The sequence below is a fragment of the Tyto alba genome, unplaced genomic scaffold, assembly GCF_018691265.1.
Source record: "Tyto alba isolate M040663 unplaced genomic scaffold, T.alba_DEE_v4.0 Super-Scaffold_5, whole genome shotgun sequence".
NCBI lineage: Eukaryota > Metazoa > Chordata > Aves > Strigiformes > Tytonidae > Tyto > Tyto alba.
Genome location: NW_024881326.1, coordinates 22,932,609 through 22,951,545, shown reverse-complemented (window position 1 = coordinate 22,951,545; position 18,937 = coordinate 22,932,609). Strand labels below are relative to the sequence as shown.

General features: G+C 47.2%; 1 protein-coding gene across 7 annotated transcripts in view; it reads left to right on the top strand.

Annotated features, from left to right (window-relative positions):
• DOCK11 (dedicator of cytokinesis 11) overlaps window positions 1-18,937 on the top strand; it is an 84,984-nt gene that overhangs the window by 23,336 nt on the left and 42,711 nt on the right. For 6 of the 7 annotated variants that reach the window (XR_006166933.1, XM_042807160.1, XM_042807158.1 and 3 more), the window contains exons 7-24: window positions 2,205-2,339; window positions 3,575-3,752; window positions 4,203-4,282; window positions 4,689-4,772; window positions 6,789-6,929; window positions 8,587-8,796; window positions 9,160-9,282; window positions 10,253-10,335; window positions 11,842-11,964; window positions 12,144-12,220; window positions 13,332-13,516; window positions 13,618-13,683; window positions 13,855-13,947; window positions 14,351-14,474; window positions 15,141-15,262; window positions 15,724-15,810; window positions 16,805-16,894; window positions 18,353-18,471. Coding sequence is in view for 6 of the 7 variants with exons in the window: in XM_042807160.1 (XP_042663094.1) it covers window positions 2,205-2,339; window positions 3,575-3,752; window positions 4,203-4,282; window positions 4,689-4,772; window positions 6,789-6,929; window positions 8,587-8,796; window positions 9,160-9,282; window positions 10,253-10,335; window positions 11,842-11,964; window positions 12,144-12,220; window positions 13,332-13,516; window positions 13,618-13,683; window positions 13,855-13,947; window positions 14,351-14,474; window positions 15,141-15,262; window positions 15,724-15,810; window positions 16,805-16,894; window positions 18,353-18,471 (2,120 nt within the window). In the remaining variant the exon portion in view is untranslated. The remainder of the gene's footprint in view (window positions 1-2,204; window positions 2,340-3,574; window positions 3,753-4,202; window positions 4,283-4,688; window positions 4,773-6,788; window positions 6,930-8,586; window positions 8,797-9,159; window positions 9,283-10,252; window positions 10,336-11,841; window positions 11,965-12,143; window positions 12,221-13,331; window positions 13,517-13,617; window positions 13,684-13,854; window positions 13,948-14,350; window positions 14,475-15,140; window positions 15,263-15,723; window positions 15,811-16,804; window positions 16,895-18,352; window positions 18,472-18,937) is intronic. The other variant, XM_042807157.1, reaches the window with a different exon arrangement.

Here is an 18,937-nt window from a genome sequence, read left to right as displayed (position 1 = left end):
TTGAAGCCATTTCTGCTCCTGTAACTTCTGGAGGAGGTATCATATGAGCTCAGAGCAGTCAGTCGGGCCCATTCTTGACTGAGACTTTTGTGATATTCTTGGCCTCAGTGCCCAACACCTCAGACCCACCTTTCAGAGATGATATCTGAACTACACTGGCTTCAGTTCAATTAATAAGAGCCACAGAGTCTCTCGTGAAACTCAGATATCAAAGTACCGAAAATCAGTAGCCATTTTCTGAGCTGGTCCTGGTCACTTCTGTGTCTTACAAAACACCTCTTTAGGCACATACAAGACATCTGAGGACTTTGAACATCTTCAGCCTTATCACCACTTTAAGAGGCTGCTGTGCTATCGCAGAAGCAGACGTGTCCATCTTTTGAGTGCTGCTTCTTTCATTGCTGTGATGTGCTGAGCTGTTGGTACCTCACACGGTTGCTAAGCATGTGCAGAGTGTATCTTGTGGAGAGCCAGGCCACAAACAAGCTGTAATTAGGCTACAGCTGCCAATCTTTGTTTCAGAGCAACCTTTCCTTTGCAGAGACCTTCCCTGGCTTGGCCCGGCTCTCTTGCTGTCTGTTTTGCAGCATGTCAGTGTGCTGCGTTATAACCATGGCGTGAGGATTTTCTCTTTCTTTCATCTCTGCCCAAATAGACTTCCCCAGTTCTCCAGCCATCCCTCTGCAGTTGTAGTGCTCACCAACAGCGTCTGTAGCCTGACAAGAGGGGATGTTCCCTCTGCTCCTAGGTTTGTAGTATTAATTTCAAGTGATCATAGTCTTCCGACAACTACTGCTGACAGCAGTGCTTACAAGGGAGGAAGATCATAGGAATAAGGTTTGCTGCTTGCTTCTGCATTTCCTTTTGAACAGAACTCAGAAGATGCAAATGGTTTAACATGAAATCCCATACCCACGAGGGATATCAACCCTGTAATATCTAGAAATCTATCATGAGTTTCTGCAGCATCTGCTGCCAGAGTTTCTGAGATTGCTTCAGTGAAGTGCTAAATCAGTGTTTAAGCCAGCTTAAAGCATACCTAGCTTTCCGTGTATTTTTATGCTTTGTTGAACTAAAGGTCTAGTTAAATCTTATAAAACTTAAAGCTCAACAACTCTTGTAAGACCTCTACAGCTAACTATTCATCTAAACAATGCCAGAGGTTGCCTTTCAGAGGGTTTAGGTTCCTGTTCAGAGCACAATGCTCCCTTCCAGTTCTGTGCAAGTGAGTGGTTTTATTGAACCTGCGCTAGTGTCAGTAGTGATGGGAGCAGGAAATTACTAGTAGTCTCCCATCTGGGATGAAAAATGCTGAGTTTATTTGTAGATCTTCCAGATATGCAGAACAGTGGAAATACTCAGTGTTTGCTCGCCCCAGCTTCTGTGATTCTCCTAACACAGATATCCAGCAACTGTGAAATGCACCCTGCTCCTTACAGACCAATGATGATGCTACCATAATTGCTGCCAAAGTGTTCTACTGAGTTATAGTCCAGTGCCTTTTGGCTGACAAACATGAAAGAAGATGTTCTGAGATACTGAAGAGCATTTTTCATAAAAATCGGTAGCTCAAACATAGGAACGCTTTTCCCAAATTTACTGCTTTTTGAGGTGAGAATTGAACACTAAGCTAAAGCCCGTTCATGAAAATAGGTTTGAATAAAAAAAAAAAAAAAAAAAAAAAAAGAAAAAACCAAACAACAAACCCACAAAAGACAAAGCAGTAGAATGGGTTACAGTGTCCCTTGGCTTGCATTCAAGTGCTAGGAATTTCTACAGTTTGTTCCAAAGTCTTCTGTAGAATTGCTTTGTAATTCTAACTGAGGTCTTTATCAAAATGACTCTGGAAATACCTGCTCTAGGGTGGGATGAATCTTCAAGCAGTGTGCTGATCTGAATTTCCTACGCAGTATTACTTTGTAAAGATAAATGAGGCTGAAGCCAGCTGAGAAACGAGGTGGAAGCCCTAGGGCTCTGCTTTAGATGGGCAAACTTATAATAACAAGGACATTAAAATTAAAGAAGATGATAAAATCTCTCTTTATAAAAACAGGCCATACTTAAAGGGGTGAGTCTGCAACACTCTAGGTTTCTTTTTACAGTATTTTCTCAATAGCAGGAGGACAGATACTGAAACTGTGGCTGTGGTTTGTGATATGCAACAGAGTGAATACTTGAATGAGGAAGACTTTGTACTTTTGCAGGTATTCAAGAGGAGGTATTTCTACTTGTCACAACTCACAGATGGCTCGTATATTCTTAATTCCTACAAAGATGAGAAAATTTCAAAAGAATCGAAAGGCTGTATTTTCTTGGACGCTTGCAATGACGTTGTTCAGGTAGGTGTGCTTTCTGCATGGCTGTACATGGGCTTATGCACTGCTGTCTCTGAGACAGACGTGCTCTCTCGAGGTCTGTGCCATCGAGGAGTGAAGGCATGGATTTGCAAACTGACCCAGAGCTGGTTTGCTCTTTCAGCTAATCCTATTAAAAGGCATTTCATAAGGGTGCCATACTTTTGGCCAGGAAGACAGCAAGTGTTAGGACTGCTGTCAGGGTGCAATGAAAGTGTTTCAGCGTTACCTCATCTGCTGTCTCCCTGCTCTGTCCAACTCCTTTACCTGGTTATCGTAAGTCAGGTGCCTTCCAAGACACCATGAGGGTTGAAGCCAGCAAGTAATTGGCGTGACTTAGTCTTGGGCACCTTCCTCCTTTGTTTGCTGCTCACACCAGCTTCTTGTTTCATAAGTTACATCCCGAAAATCTGTGCAAACATGCCGCCCTTTGGGGTTTATGTTCTGCAAAAGAGCTTGTAAGGTTTTAGAAGCAGGTATTTGTACAGGGATTAAACCTGGGTTTGGTTTGTTATGCTGAGAGTGAAGAGCAGTAGTGGATTGCTGCCGTGCCTTCTGCTGCTGCTGTCTCTGCAGAAGCTTCAAGCACTGCATGAGGTGGAGCTGGTACAGGGCAGCTTAAATTGCTCCAGCAGTTTGCTTCAGCATGGATGAGTCAGAGCTGTGCGCTTCCATTTATCTCTCTGAACCCAGTAAAAGCAGTGGTGCACACGCCTTTAGTGATGTACAGGATGTACTTCCCAAATTGCATCAGATTTGCCTCAGCTTCTCATTGGAAAATGCTGTTTAAAGGCCAGCAGCGCTCTGAAAAGTTGCATTGAACCACTTGCTTTTAAGATAGATGCCTGTGAGTGTCCTGGCATGCACCGTTTCTCACTGTGTCAGACAAATCCAATTCCTGGCTTCTCTGGGTAAATATTAAAGGTCTGATGGCATAAGAAAGAGCTTGCTCCTGTTCCTCAGTGCAGTGTCTGTGGTTCAGTATGGCTTTTTTCTGCGCTCAGAGTAGCTGGCAGCTGTGGAGCTGTGTACAGCTTGATCGCAGCTGTGAAGCCCTACTGCAGGAGAGGTGCTGTGTCAAGGAGGACTGTGCTTGCATTGTATTTCATGGTATTTCAGTTCAGGATGCTTTCACAGAGGGGAGCCTTATGGCAGGTGCTGTGCTGAGTCGTTGAGGAAAATGTAATAGAGATCTTTCTCTTCCTTACTTGTTTGTTCAGTGTCCTAAGATGCGCCGCTATGCGTTTGAACTGAAGACAATAGACAAGTACAGCCACTATCTTGCAGCTGAAACTGAGCAGGAGATGGAAGAATGGCTGGTAACTCTGAGAAAGATCATTCAGAGCAATACTGACAGTTTGGTGCAAGAGAAGAAAGATACTGTGGAATCCGTGCAAGGTCAGTTTATAAATAAACACCTACCTTCACCCTTCTCCAGCAGGATGCAAGCAGTGTGCCTGGAGAAGTGTATACTCTTCTTTCTGGATGAATAGCAAGAATTGTGGATGACACACGATATCATGCAAACAAACTTAGTATATTGCAGATGATAGTCTGAGGAATAAAAGTGGAGGGAAACATAGCCCTTCTTGTGGATGGGAAATGCATGGCAAAGTTTCAAGACTCCTGGAAAATTGGCTCTGTGCTGAAATTCTGCTTTGGAGAGACCTAGCAGGCTGTAATAGTACACTCTGGTACTAGTAATATATAGAAGAATCTTACTCCTGAGGAATGGAAAAGTCTCCATAAACTGTTCCTCTGCTATTGTAAGCAATTACTGCAGGACGCTTTCTGACAGGGCTGTGCTCCTGCAGTTGTTTTGAGCATCTGTTCTTGGTGTCCTTGCAGATGACGAATCAAGCGCACAGGGAAAATCAGAGAATATCCTGGAGAGCCTGGAGAGAAGCATGCATCCGGAGCTGATGAAGGTGTCGTGTTTGCAGAGATCACTCTCCCCGCCCGTAGCTAGTTCTCTCCAGAATGTCTTTAAAAGGGGTTTTCCTCATTTGGTGTGCTGGGCTCTGGGGGAGCTGGGCAGGCACCGAGTGCTGCTGGGCTCTGGGCTGTCTCACCTGCCGCTCTCATGGATGGAGCCCCAAGGTTTGAGGCCTCGTGCTCCTCGCCTGCTTCTGTCTGCTTCCCTTTGGCAGAGCCACATCGCTTTACCGTCATCGCACCGTGTTGGTGACTACAGCTGGGAAGCCTTACATCATCTCACATACCACAGAAGGAACCTGAAAAATATTTATTTTGTTAGGCTTCGATTCTTTCTAAATAATGAATGTTTGCCTCTGCGTGGCCAGGCAGTAATATCTATACTTTACTTTGTCCTAGTACGGAAGAGAAACAGATCAGCTGAACAAACTGAGCAGGAATGATGGAAGACAAAACCTCTTTTCTTTCGACCCAGAAGTCCAGGTAAACACCCCCGTGTTTGCAAATGTGCGGTTTTGTTCTCTGTGTGGTGCCTCCCACTTTCCCTTGCGTGGCCACAGTGTTTGCATCTGGAGGCAGTGTGTTTTTCAGTGGACTGGAGAACAGAAGTGCAGCCCACGTCCCTGTCAATGAGAGTTGAACAAGGTGTGGATGCTCAGGTGACAGCTCAAATGAAGGGAAGACTCGCAGCAGCCCCCGCGCCCGGCCTCCCTCCAGCTCTGCGGGCTTCTGTGTTGATGTTGCTGGTCTTCAGATCGAGCCTCTGGGAGGTTCTCATGGTTGCAGAAGCAGTAGAAGTGGTACTGTGTGTGGGACACCTGCAACGCTGCAGGGGCTCAGCGGGTCTGGAGTAGGGAGCAGTGATGTTAAGGACCGTGATAGAGGTTTATAGGGAGTTTTCAAAGTTAAGGAACACACAAACAGAAAAAACACCACACGCTGTTCTCATACGCTGGAGCAGGAGTTCATTGTCTGTTGGTTTGCTTTCTTCTCAGCTTTGGTGTCTTTGCTGAGCTCTCTGCCAAGGTCCAGGTGTGGGATTTCAGTGGAATGAGCCGCAATTGTTAACACGGTTTTAGTGAATTGTTCCAAATTATTTCATAGTTTCTGGTTCTCCTTGTGGCATGCTTTGGCTTGTTCACACCTGGGAAAAAGAACATTCTGGTTTAACAAGGAAATGTAATTAGTCTTTAAAAGGTTTAGGTGTACAAAATGAGCTTTTCTCTTGGCACTTCTTTAGGATCTTTAACAGAAAGATGATAAGCATCCAGGAGGCCTTTATTTTTTAGAGAGAAGCTTTGAGAAGTTTCCTATATTTCTAGTCAGGTAATAAAAATGGAAATACTATTCAGTGCAGAGCATCTAAGATACCTTTTCTTACCTAACCAAATGATTAGGTTAAATTCACTGCCCTCCATCTATACCCAGAGCTCTTCGTTCTGGTGTGGGTCAGTTGGTTCTGCTATAACACTGGGCATTCAAAATCACCGCCCTGGTCCATGCTGGTGTGTATGTGCACGCTGATATACCTACCTGGTGCTAAGGAAACTGGGAGCAGGAGCATATATACCTGCAATGTACTTTCCTCATCTAAAAAAAATAGGGAAAAACGGGAAGAGTTTCCCAGAATGGGATTAACAATTGCATCCTATTTTTCTGGAATTACTTGATTGTGAAACAGCAGCGCCCTAAGCTTGGCATGCAGGTTTCTGTAGGAGTTGAGGGGGGAAAATTAATAGGACTGTGCCAGATTGTCACTGAGAGATGTGCTGAGTATTTAGGGCTGTTTGGCAGTGCAGTGTCCCCAGTGCTCGGTCTGATGGGTAGGGTGAAGGCTGAGGGTCTTTATCTGGCTGATGGTATTTTGGTCACGTATGTGTCTGCTCTCCGAGAAGGGTGGATGTCGAGGCACAGACCAGCTATGGGTGTTTGGGGTTAGGAAGGAGGTGATTATAATCAAGACTGTTTGGATTTCCCAGCCGGCTCTGCAGACAGCCTGTTGTTTCTCACGACGCCGGTTATCGCTCTGCATCTAGAAATGCCTCCCACTTGGAGATGTTGTTCACAATCCCAGTGGTGTGTGCCTCCTCTCTATTTCGGGCACAGGGACCATCTCTTAAACTCGTCAAATCTTCTTCAAAGTGGAAGATACTTTTCTGAGTGTAACAACAGTTTATGTTCCACTTTCTTCCCCAAGCTCTAAACAGGGTTTGGGAAGATCCCCAGGGTTACAGCAAAGCAGGAAGGAACTGAGATCATGCTGAGGTTTGGTTTTCTGTGCTCTACAAACCAGATTGCTAAAAATTAATGCATCCCCATGAATTCATGTCTTAAATATATTTGTGTAACATCACCAGATAGCACTCAATTGTGAATGTCTTGTACCTTTTGTACCACTTAAAAATAAATTTAAGATAGTAGTGGCCATAATGTGATCCCTTAACATTATTCAGGGGTTTATTATCTTTTTTAATGAGACCAAATTTGTTTGCTGTCTAGAGGCTAGACTTCTCAGGGATCGAGCCAGACGTGAAGCCATTTGAGGAGAAGTGCAGCAGGCGCTTCGTGGTGTGCTGCCAGGACTTATCCCTCAACCTCCTCGCTCAGCTCAGCGACCGGTCGGAAGGAGGACCCACCAACGTAAGGGTTGCTCTCACGTGTCCTTTGTCTTCTTTCTCTTCACCAGCAAGAAAAACCCTTGGCAGATTAATCTGGGTGGATAAAAACATCCCGTTTTGCCATGAGCTCCGGGCAGGCAGTGGCTGCTGGCCCAGGGTCATTGCAGGATTTGTCTGCCTTGGTATTTTGGTGTTCCAAAAACGTGTTTGGGGACAGGGTCTGTCCTGATGTGCCTCAGCCTGCCAGAAACTGGGGCTGCTGGGAAACTAGCAGTTCAGAGGCATGGGGAATGGGAAGCATGTGTCTGCCATGTTCTGGGTCCCTGTGAAAGTCCTGTTGGTAAATGGTTAAGCTCCATCTCCAAACCACTCACTGCTGTGTCTTATTTCATTTCCCCTAATGGCGAGGGATTTCCCTGTTCTGCAGCCTTCTTCTGACTCCCAGCCTAACTGTATTCACAGACACTTTATTATATGCATTTGTTATTGTGCCAAAGTTGTGCCTTAGCCTAAAAAGCTCTTCCTTGTATTTTCTGAGTCTCTGATGTCTGTAGACAGCTATTACGTCTTTCCTCAGCCTTTGTTCTGACAGGCTGAACAGACCTGGCTCCTCCAGTCTTTCCTCCCAAAATATAATCCCTGTTATCATGTCCTGCATTTCCTCTGGCTGGAGTCAACCCTGTGTGCAAGGGTGCCAGAGCAGCAGATAGCATCGCAGGGGAGGCAGCAGCACTGGCCCTGTCCCGTCTCTGCTGATGGTACCTTGTCTGATGCCTCTTAGAATTGCAAAGGCTTTTCTGTGGTGGTTTCATATTGGCAGCTTGCAGCTGTACACCAGGCTGGTTCTCCTCGGTAACTCCCAGCAGATGAATGCGTCGCTGATAGCAGAGATTCTTGTTATTCATCCTTAATCAGGCCCAGAGTCAGACCTAATCAGCACATTTTTAGTATTGGTGTAATGCCTCCAAGGTATGCTGTAATGTCTAGGACACACTACAGTCTTATCTTCAGGCCTTTGCTTTTATCTTTACATGGACGCATGCCTGCTAGGATCTTTGAATTAAAAATACATGTAATTGTTGCCACTTGCCTTATGCTATCAAGGTCAACAGCTACAAACGAGTTGGCAGATTTTGCACATGCAGTTCCTCAGCCTTGTATCTGAGCTCTCCTGGCTGGGAGAACTAACGTTGCTCCTGTGCTGCCCAGCACATGGCAGCTGAGGAACATTTTGAGTGTCTTGCAGTTGGGCCATCCAGAGCTGATTGACTTTGGACAATAAGCAAAGTGGTCTTGAGCATATGGACATAAACACTCTTAAGTTGATTTCTTTCTCATTGCAAAGGATAAGCAGCTCTGGATTGGAGTTGTCTTTTCTTCCTAGCTTCATAGTTTATCAGTTATATAAAAAAACCTATGGATTTCATTCTTTATATTTCATTGATGGTTTTACAGTAGCTTTGTTCAAACTGACTAGATCAAAATGCAAGATGCAGGGAAAAATGGGCTTTTGTATTTATAAAGCAAACAATGATGGATTGTCAGAATTCTGTAAAATGCTGGTGTGCAATAGGAACAAACAGACGCAGAAGGCAAACCTAACAGGGAAGGCAGTGCCTGTTGATACTCGAGCCTGTACTATGCCTTTTTTTTTGACACGCATTCAATCAAATTTCCAGGTTGAGCCCTTTTTCCTAAGCTTGGCATTATTTGACCTGAAAAATAACTGCAAGATCTCAGCTGACTTCCACGTGGACTTGAACCCTCCGTCTGTCCGTGACATGCTGCTGGATAACCCTGCGTCCGGAGCGGAGGGCACCAGGGGACGTTCACCAGGCGAGAGCCTCGTGCACGGGGTCCCTGAGTCTTGCCTGCGCTACATAAAACGGGTGAAGAACTGACTTTCTCCTCATTCTGTATCTCTGTTGAGGCTGTGGCTGTTCAGTAGCATAGTGGTGTGGTGTTATCCACTGTGTAGAGAAGCAGAAGTCCTTTTTTCTCTTGAGCTGTGGGGTTTTGGTCAGTGTCTCGAGGCAATTGCCACTTCAGGCTCGCTGGCAGCAATAGGCAAAGCACCTGGTAGAATTTTTCAAGGCTTGACCACGTTCAAGCCCCCGCAGCTCATCCACAGCAGCAACCAGAGCAGGGTCTGTGTGGGTTGTGGGAAGGGTCAGCGAGATGTTCGGGGCCAAACCCAGCGGTGCAGGCAGGGTGTCCTGCTCTCTGACAGCCTACTGTCCTATCTATTGCAGGGGGTTTTCTCCGTGACCGACCCACACGTGGAGATCTTCCTGGTGGCCCGTGTGGAGAAGGTGCTGCAGGGCAGCATTACGCACTGTGCGGAGCCGTACATGAAAAACTCTGACCCGGGGAAGGTATTGGATGGGGCCACGAGAGTATCTGCTTAGGGATGCTGTCTGCTGCTTCAGGGAGTTGCGTGGTCTGAAACATTGGTGCTTTCTGCTGCTCTTTAGCTTCTTTCTGGCAAATACTGGTCTTCATCCGTTTTTACTGCTTGCGCTCTTCCCAGGCTGGCTTCAGCTGAGCTGTCCCGGGAGATTCGGTTCCTTCCCCTGCAAAGAGACAGAGGAGTTTTAGGAAGAGCCAAGCAGTTGGGGCAGGGGGACCTTTTCCCTTTACACTTCAACAAGGCAAAGCCTGAGCTGGCAGCAAAAAAGTGAGACACTTTATCCCCAGAGAAACAGGCTGCGCTGCTACATGGTGCTACACACAGTGTCTTGGACTGGTCCCAGCTCACTCTCACTGGGAGCAACGATGTTTTAGTAGCAGCAGAACACAGGCTTCACCCTTTATTCTGCTCACCTTGCCTCTGTCTTGCTCCATGCAGTGTGCCATGTTCATATGGGGGAATTTATGCTAAGTTGGGGCCCTGGTGCTGCCTGCATCAGTCTGCATGCCAGGCGGAGCTGATGCCACCTTGCTGCAGCCAGTCAAAATTAGTCCCTGGAAAATCAGCGTGTGGAACACCTAGTGTGTGGTGGCATTCCCTCAGCACGCTTCGTAAGGCTGTATAGGGTGAGCCAGGTTTGGAAAATAAACTAATACCCTTTAGAAAATACAACACTAATACCCTAACAGGTTAATGCAGAATCAACGGGAGTTTTAATATGACTGTGCCCACAACGTGTGTGCTGTTGCTTTGCAAAAGTAATAAACGTGCATGGTGTGAAGTGACAGATAGGGACGCCTGTCAGCTGCTTCTGCAACTGTTGTGCTGTGTGCCTGGGGAGCCGTGCAGTACGGAGAGCTGCTTCTCCCTGGGGAGTGCAGCGCTCTTTATTGCTTTTCCAGGGCAGCGTGGCTAACCTCTCTTGTATTTTGCAGACTGCCCAGAAGGTTCATAAGGTGGCCAAGCAGGTGTGCAGCCGCCTGGGGCAGTACAGGATGCCCTTCGGCTGGGCGGCCAGGTGAGTCGCGGGCGAGGGGCCGAGCGGCCGCAGCCCGTGCCGTCCGGCCGAGGACAGAATCTGGCTCCGATTCCCAAGACAGAATGGGGATTGGCCTGAAATGCTCTATCTAGAATTAGAAATGAAATATTAAGAAGTAAACAGTGCTGGGAAGACCGTAACCTACAGCTGACCTGTAGCTACTGCTATCAGGGCGGAACATTGCTGAGGGTGAATTAGACCATCCCACGCTACTGCAGGAATCTGTGCAGAAATTCCCTTCTGGCACCAGCCATTGCCAGGGACAGAATGAGAGTGGAGGGCCTCCTGGTCTGGAGGTGGCAATCAGCTGGGGTTTTTCTCCCAGCTGAGACTCTGCTTTAACTAACGTTCTTGGGAATGACTGGAGACAGTGATCCCATTCCCTTGCTGTTCTTTTACTGGGACTGATAAAGTACATCAGTGCTAATTCCCTTAAATCTCAGCTCAGAAGAAGGCCTGAAGGCGGGTTCACCCCTCTGCCACTGCCTCCTACTGCTAAACTGCTCTTTGGTGCAGACAAAAGGGATAGCAATGACATGGGAACACCAGATGACGGTGACAGTGGGCTGGGATTTGATGGTATACAGCTTGCAGTGGGTATTCTTGAGCTGGATTTTCCTGTGACACTGGCTGCTCAGCTGTGAGATGGCGTTTCAGGGATGCAGCTCCCTCCTGGGAGCCAACACACGGTGCCTCAGTGCCTCAGCCCTCTTTCAAGTGGTGCCCCGGCCTAACGGTGGGCTCTGTGTGGGCACTGGCTTTGATGGGCTTTGGATTTGTTCCTGCTGGGTGAAGAGCTGCATTTGGAGACCAAGGAGTTGAGTGGCCTGGTGTGAGGAGATGTGTTGCTCTGCATCCCTGGAACACTCTCCCTGTGTGTTTGCACAGAAAGAGGAGATACAGATGCACAGAGGGGGAAGAGGAGGAAGGTGTTTGCACAGAAAGGGAGTACAGATGCTTTAATGTTCTTACCGTACAGTCACTTGCAGCCTTTATATTCAAAGATGCTGATATTCATCCAGGGCAGAGTCCAATCTCCTGCTCTGGGTTCAGGAGGAAGCTGATGTACGTCCTGAGGCTGGTCGTCATTGCACCCTCCTTTCCTAGGAGGATTTCCATGCTCAGACCCGATGTGCAACTAGGAAGATGCTTTACCACTTGGTGTTAGTGGGAGGGGATTGAAGGGCGTTTCTGATCGTGAACCAGGCTTGGGAGTGGGCTGGGTGTGTCCCTCCCACCTGGCTGGAGAGAAGGGAAATGGGTGATGTCCCATGCGATTTTATGTGACATTGTGGACTGCAGTTTGCGTGGGACCTAAGCACCACGTGAGGATGGGAGAGTGATCAGGAGGTCTGGTGATGTTCAGAGCAGTCACAGGCCAGTGAACCTCTTGCCTGATGAACTACCCCTCAGCCTGACATGTCAAAGACCTCAGTGTCTCCATATCTACCAACATTTAAGAGATGTGTCTCTTCTTCTCTGCAGACCAGTTTTCAAAGACTGCCAGGGCACTCTTGATGCTGAAGGAAAATTCTCACCTCTGTACAAGCAAGACAGCGGCAAACTCTCAAATGAAGATATGCTGAAGCTTTTAGCAGAGTATAAGAAGTAAGTGTAAGAGACTGGTGCAGAGGCTGAGCAGGTATTTTAATATAAATTTTTAAACTGTTAAACGTAAGCATGAGATGACAATTTCTAAAATACTCAGAGGGTAACAAAAAGCGCTGCTGAGTTCAGCACCTGAGCTTTCAAGGTTCACACTCTTGTTTCCTTTCTCCCCAATGCAGACCAGAGAAGACAAAACTACAGGTCATTCCAGCCCAGTTAAATATCGTAATCAAAGACATCCCGCTAGACTTCACAAGTAAGGATCTTGGATCTTAAAATATAAGTGGTGATGGCTCTAACCTCAGAGTTAATGCTTCTATGGAGAGTTTTGTTGTTTCATTAACAAGAGTATCTCGGGCTGCAATGAGAAATGAGTAATTCAGCACAACCACTGGCTTGTAAGTCTTTCTGATGGATTCTGTGAAGGGATGTAGTCCAAGTGCAGAGGTTTACCTGAGGGGTGCATCTGCTTTGCAGTTGGGCCATCACATCCTAAGTCTAAAGGAAACCACCTGCCTGCTTTTGCCGTTATTATTACACCAATCTCATATAACATTTTTGATCCATAACACCAGAGGGCTTCACAAACATGGTCAGTACGATTCTTTACTTTGCATTTAAAGAAATCGATGCCAAAAAAAAAAAGGACTAGCGATGTGTGTGTGCAGTGTCACTCCATGGGCCTTTGGCAGCGTCTGCCACAGGTCCCGCAGTCCAGCCCCCTGTCCAAAAGGCTTTTCTAGTGGACTTAATTTTTTCTGTTCCTTGAAAGGCCATCACTTGAGGTGAACTCTCCCTCGTGGTGGATGTGACTCTCTGTGAGTTGGGCAGGGCTTGTGCATTGGTATTGGGAGGCAACGTAACTGTCAAACATCTTTCTGAAGCAGAAAGTGGAAAAGAACTGACGCAGTGGGACTGATGCGCTCTGAGACGTCAGTCTCAAGTCATCATCTCAGCAGCCTGTCTGCTTCAGTCAGGTGATGTTTGCATGTTACTGCATAAAGCAGTAACTGAATGGGTCAGATTCCTGGAAGAGCCAAGGTGCAGGTCCTGGGCAGAGTGGCTGCCCCAACCCAGACAAGCATAATGTGCTTTGACTTTGCCCAGAGCTACAGAAAAGTGCCACTTCTGCAGTCCCCACTGGCAAGGAGAGCAGAGCTCCGTGGCGGGAGACTTTTCCCTTCATCATTTAAATGGGAGTGGTCCAAGTCCTGCTGCCTTGTCAACATTCACGATCTTCTGATGTGAAGAGACCTGGATGCTCGAGAGCAATGGCAGAGTTTCAGACCCATGAATTTCCTTTCACACAGGCTGTACTTCCCATGTTTGTGGAGTGCACACTTATACAAGCTTTCCTCCTCTTCTAGATTGTGTCACAGCTTCCTATATTCCTATAAAGCCTTTTGAGAAGAGCTGTGAGGACGTTGCAGTTGAAGTGGAGGAGCTTGTCCCAGAAGTTGCAAAATACTGTTATCCCTTCACTGTCTACAAAAACCACCTCTACGTCTACCCCTTGCATTTGAAGTATGAGAACCAGAAGGTGTTTGCGAAGGTGAGTGACCTTTGAGCAGGCTGCAGCCAGACTCAGCATGATCTGGGGTGATGCTGCTGCCCTGGAGCAGTGGCTCATCCTCCTGTTCTCCCCCATTTCAGGCAAGGAATATTGCTGTCTGTGTTGAGTTCAGGGATTCAGATGAAGCTGATGCCAGGCCGTTAAAGGTGGGTACCTGTTAATGGGGCTGCCGTTTCCTCGCTGCCGCGTACTGTGTGCCAGCCAGGGTGAGCAGGACAGTAGGAAAGCACCAAGTTTCCATGCTCACTGTCTTAAATTTGGCCGGCTAATTTAGAGTGGCAGCAACCCTGAATTCAGCGCTTCATTTGTGTTTTCAGTGCATATATGGCAAACCTGGAGGCCACCTCCTGACCACAAATGCGTATGCTGCTGTGCTGCATCACAACCAGAGTCCAGAGTTCTACGACGAGGTAAAAACAAAATGGTGGGAAATAACAGATTCTCCTGGATGCTACAAAAACCAAGGGGCCTTTCAGGATACCTCTTTTTCCAGGGCTGGGTGAAATACGGGTAAAAATAATCGCCAGCCCTTTGCCTCAGTAGAAGAGCTCAGCAAAGCCAGAGACTGTCAATTTTTAATGCCAGTTTGTTTTCTGCTGTCTTTACTGTCACGCTTTGTGCACTCCAATCACACACCCCCATTAATAAGTAATGTCTAAATGTGATGAAAATGTTAGCCAGGAGTTATTTAAGATGAGTAGGAATGTATCTTGTGTAACTGCATACAACGTAGCATTTGTAAAATAAAAGTAGAACTTAAAATATTACTCCACAACTAAAAATACAGTCTTGTCTATCATGATATCATTTTAGATTAAAATTGAGCTTCCAATTCACCTCCATCAAAAGCATCATTTGCTTTTCACCTTCTATCATGTCAGCTGTGAAATTAATACAAAGGCAACATCGAAAAAACAGGACACCGTTGAAACACAAGGTATGTTCAGTGCTTAAATTACTTCTGTTGGAGTGTAAGAGTCCAAGCTAAAATGAATGTAGGGACATGAAAAAATATTTGATTAAAATACTAGCCTATCTGAATTTTCTTTTTTGAAAGCAACCTAATACAAATCATAGGTCTCGACTGGAATAAAGGAGTAAATTAGTGTATATTAAAGCTCAAATTTTTGCTGCAGTCTGACAGCTATTTCTGTGTGTCCTTGACTTGGCTTGCACGAATGGGCTATTCTTAGTCAAGTCACCAACAAAAACTTGACATGAGATCAGGGCCTCAGAGGCCGATCTGCCGACGTGTAAGAGACTGAGCGCACCCAGGTCCCGCTTTTTGGGACGCCTCTCCATCCAGCCAGTCCCTGGGCGACCGAAGGACCCTCGTCACGGTGCACAGCCGTGGCTCACGCACTGTTGCTGCCCCTCAAACCCACTGCTGATCTTGGTTGTGCTGTGTCTGAATTTTGTTCACCAAGTCAGCGGGTAACACGTGCTTTAGCAGGGCTGACGTGGTCAGTCCCAGCCTCGTCGAAGCCGCTTGCACAACTGTGAGTTTGATCTTCTCAGGGTGAGACACAGCTCCTTTTGGAGCTTGAGCTAAATGTGTATTGCTGTGTGTCTGCTAACTTTGGTCCACTGGTTGCCTCCACAGTGGGATATGCCTGGGTCCCATTGCTGAAGGATGGGCGGATTGTCACCCTGGAGCGGCATTTGCCTGTTTCATCCAACCTTCCACCGGGCTACCTGGGTCTTGGAGACACAGAGTCACGAAGGGTAGGAAGGCCATTTAAAATGGACTTAAATGTAAAAGGAAGAGGAAAGCTGAGCTTTTGTTACTCCTGTAAGTTCTGGGCTTCTGTTGGTGCTCTGCTCAGCTGGAAAGATCCCTACTGCAGGGCAGCCCTCACAAAGCTTAAGGTTCTCAGGGATGGGAGACAGGACACTTTTAATCCCCCTTTCCGTGGTTATGTAGGTTGTAGAGAATATTTTTGTGGCAGGCTGGACTGCGCTGTTGCAGAAGGTGCAGAGCAGAAATGGGCACATGCTCTGGGCACGTTCTCAAGGGGACCCCTCTGCCCTACCGTGGCTGCGGTCAGGCCACTGGTGTCTGTGCTGGGGGTGGGGAAACCCATTCTGCCACCCCAACCCGTACCTTCTGACCAGGGGTCTGTCTGCACAGAGCCACCTTCTCACCACAGCCTGAAACCAAGTACTTGAATGTTGTCTGTTCACAGCAGCCCAGTGTGGACGCGAAGTGGGTGGATGGAGCAAAGCCACTGTTTAAAATCAGGATCCATTTGGACTCGACCATTTACACCCAGGTGAGTCAAAGACCTTGCTCTTAAAGACTTTCGAAACATTTGAGCAAATGAGCTGCTTTGATGGTGCAAAAGAGAGAAGAGTTGGTGGGAATAAGGTTCCCCCAAATATTGGACTGTTTATTAAGTTTAAAGAAAAAGTTTTCTGACAACAGCGGACACTGCAAAACAAGTGTCCTGTTTTTCCTCTGAAACCAGTTCAGGCTGTTTTACCAAGTCCTTGTGTGTTCTGCCGTGTTATGGTAGTGATGGACTTCCCCAAGCTTCATGTGATGCACAGCAAAGATCCCCAGCACGTGCTCTGGGGCACCTCCTGTCAGCACTGCTTATGGGGAAATGCCCTTGGCAGGGCTTGTTGTCCTGTGCTGGGTGTAATCAGCTGCATTTATGTTCACAGTAACTTGCTTTCAGCTTCATCTAAATCTGTTTTGGGGTCCTACTGATTATGTACAGAACTAAGAGCAGCACAGTAGTTCCACTCCCCACCAGATTACATTCCCAGATGCTTTTAAGGGTTAAATGATGCAATAATTAAATTTAACCTTGGAGAAGGAGGGAGGGAGGGGAATGGGAAGGAGAGTCTGCCTCGGGTGGACAGTAGGAGGTCAGTGAGGCAGATGGAGAGGCAGTCTCGAAGTGTCACAGCTGGGAGAGGAGGGCTCCCGCTTCTCCAGGCAAGTGTTGGATGGGGGTTGTGGCTCAGGGTAGTACAGCCACAGGAGAATTTCAACACTGCTGGAAGTTTTGTGCTCAATCTCAAGATCAGTTGTGAGCCAGGGGATGGGCAGTGCCTGGGTATGCTGGAAAAGGCAGGAAGCAGTACTGCAGTCCTGGGAGGTGGCAGCTGGGAACCAAGAGTGTCACTGGTAGGGATATGGGGTTTGATAGGGACATGGCTTACTGCCGCAGGTAAATCAGCAGGTTTTCAAGTGTAAGCTGCAGAGTAGTGGTTGACAAATCTTGAAGCTGCTGCATTGAACTTGTCTGTCTCTTCCAGGACATGCACTTGCACAAATTCTTCCAGTACTGCCAGCTGGTTCAGGCGGGAGCAAAGGAAGTCCCAGGAGAGCTTGTAAAATACCTAAAGGTGAACAGTGCCTGTCGGTGGGCTTCGTTTGTGTTTTTACAGACCGTCAGTGAATGCCCAGACCCCTGCAGTGCTGGGACCGGTGCACTGTGCAGTAACCTTACCTTTGCTTACTGACAAGACTGCTGTCTGCGTGCTGCTTCCCACTGCCTCTCCCAGCAGATAAAACAAGTAGTCAGCATCGCTCTGCCATGCTCATGTCAAACCCTCCTCCTGGTGGGCTTGCACACCCCTCCCCTGCTGCCCTAGATATGATTCAAACCTTTGAACTGTAGCACAATTTCTTGTTTTCAGGGTTGTCCATTCAAAACAGGAAATTTTGTTCAGGCTGGAAAAGATCTGTGAGATTATCAGTCAGTTAAATTTGACCACAGATTATCTGTGATCCAGGCCCAGCTTTTCAGCAGTCACTGTGGCATGAGTCAGGGCCTAGGAGCAGGTCCAGCAAAGGCTTCTGCAGGGAATATATTTCTCAGCTGTTTACTGTTCTTGTTTCCTTCCATAACCTCCTGTTTTTGGGAATGCTGCCGTAGCAACAGCTCCGCTTCCCGTGGTGGGGATTTATCATCACAAAGTCACTGGGTGTGTTTCAGATAATGGATAAATATTTTAAGAAATAGAACTAGTGGCAGGTTTTGAAGCCAATCACTTAAAGAACAGTTGCTTTGTTGGGAGCATTTTGCCAAGGGGCTGGGTAGGCCGCAGTCCTGCCCAGCCGTAGTGACCTCGCTGCAGCCTGCAGAGAGGGAGACATCTACATGCTAACCACAGGTGAGGGCTTCTTACCACTAATGCCTCAATAATTCCAGTAATTTAACTAACTGGATACAGATTTAAGAACCTTTTGTTAGATTTGCAGGTTTGAAAACTGCAAATGAGGCACGCTGTCTTTCCCAGACTCTTTCCATGAGATTCAGGCAAAAGAGGTCTATGGGATGGGTGGAGAGTGTATGCACCAGATGATCCTGACCTTCACCAAGTCACTTAAAATCCCATTTCCAGTAGCAAGCTATGCTCTTTTAAGTCCCACTGCAAGTCATTGGGCATCAGGTTTCCATGTTCCAAAGGCATCTGTGAAAAAGGGACTTAAAAAAACTGTCACAAGTGACGAGAAGGATCGGGAGCAAAACTTCAGCCTTAAATTCTGGGTTACTGGGGTCAAATCATAGTATGTGACCTCTAATTAAGTCATAGCTGCCTGGGCACATCTGAGAGGAAGATTAATACCTGCCACGAGTGATTCATTTGCTCCCCGAAGGCATGCAGCTGGGATCTGTCAGCTGGCAGGCAGGCAGCTGTGGGTTCAAGGTCTCCTGTCCTCTGGCAGGCTGAAGCCCACACCCTGAAGCATTTGCTAATGCCTGTCCTATTGCCGCAGAAATGTCTGTGGATGATGAATATTTAACATCTGCAAAATGTTGAACTAAAAGTTGTCTGTGTTTTGAACATTTGTTTTAGTGTTTGCACGCCATGGAGATCCAAGTAATGATTCAGTTTCTACCTGTAATTCTTATGCAACTATTTAGAGTCCTTACAAATGTGACCCAGGAAGATGAAGTAGCTGTCAACTGCACCATGTGAGTGTCTGGTAAACCACCCGGTTTTCTTCAGTTACAAATGCAAAACCACAAACTGCAGTGCAATGCAGGGTGTGGTTTCCTGGTACAAGGTGCTAAGTGACAGCATGGCTGCTTGCTCCCCGTGATCACGCTGTGAAAACACATCTGGGTGACAGGGGGCACCGTGGGGCTCTTGTCCTGGGAGCTGCGCGGGGAGGAGGGGAGCAGCGTGGGGAAATGTGGCACTTTAAAAATACTCCTCGTTCCTTTTTCAAAAGAAAAAGGGTTTGCTGGTGGGGATGGCTCCGGGACCCAAGTTATTGGGGCATCAAAAGGCTCCAGGGTGCCCGGGCACATCCCAGCTGCAGGCAGCAGATGTGGTTTCCCCACGGGAGCGATGTCCTGGTCTCATCCCCGCACACCAGTCCCCTGTCTTGGAAGCATGGCTAAAAATGCCCCGGAGCTGGGTGTGTTACCCTGCCGA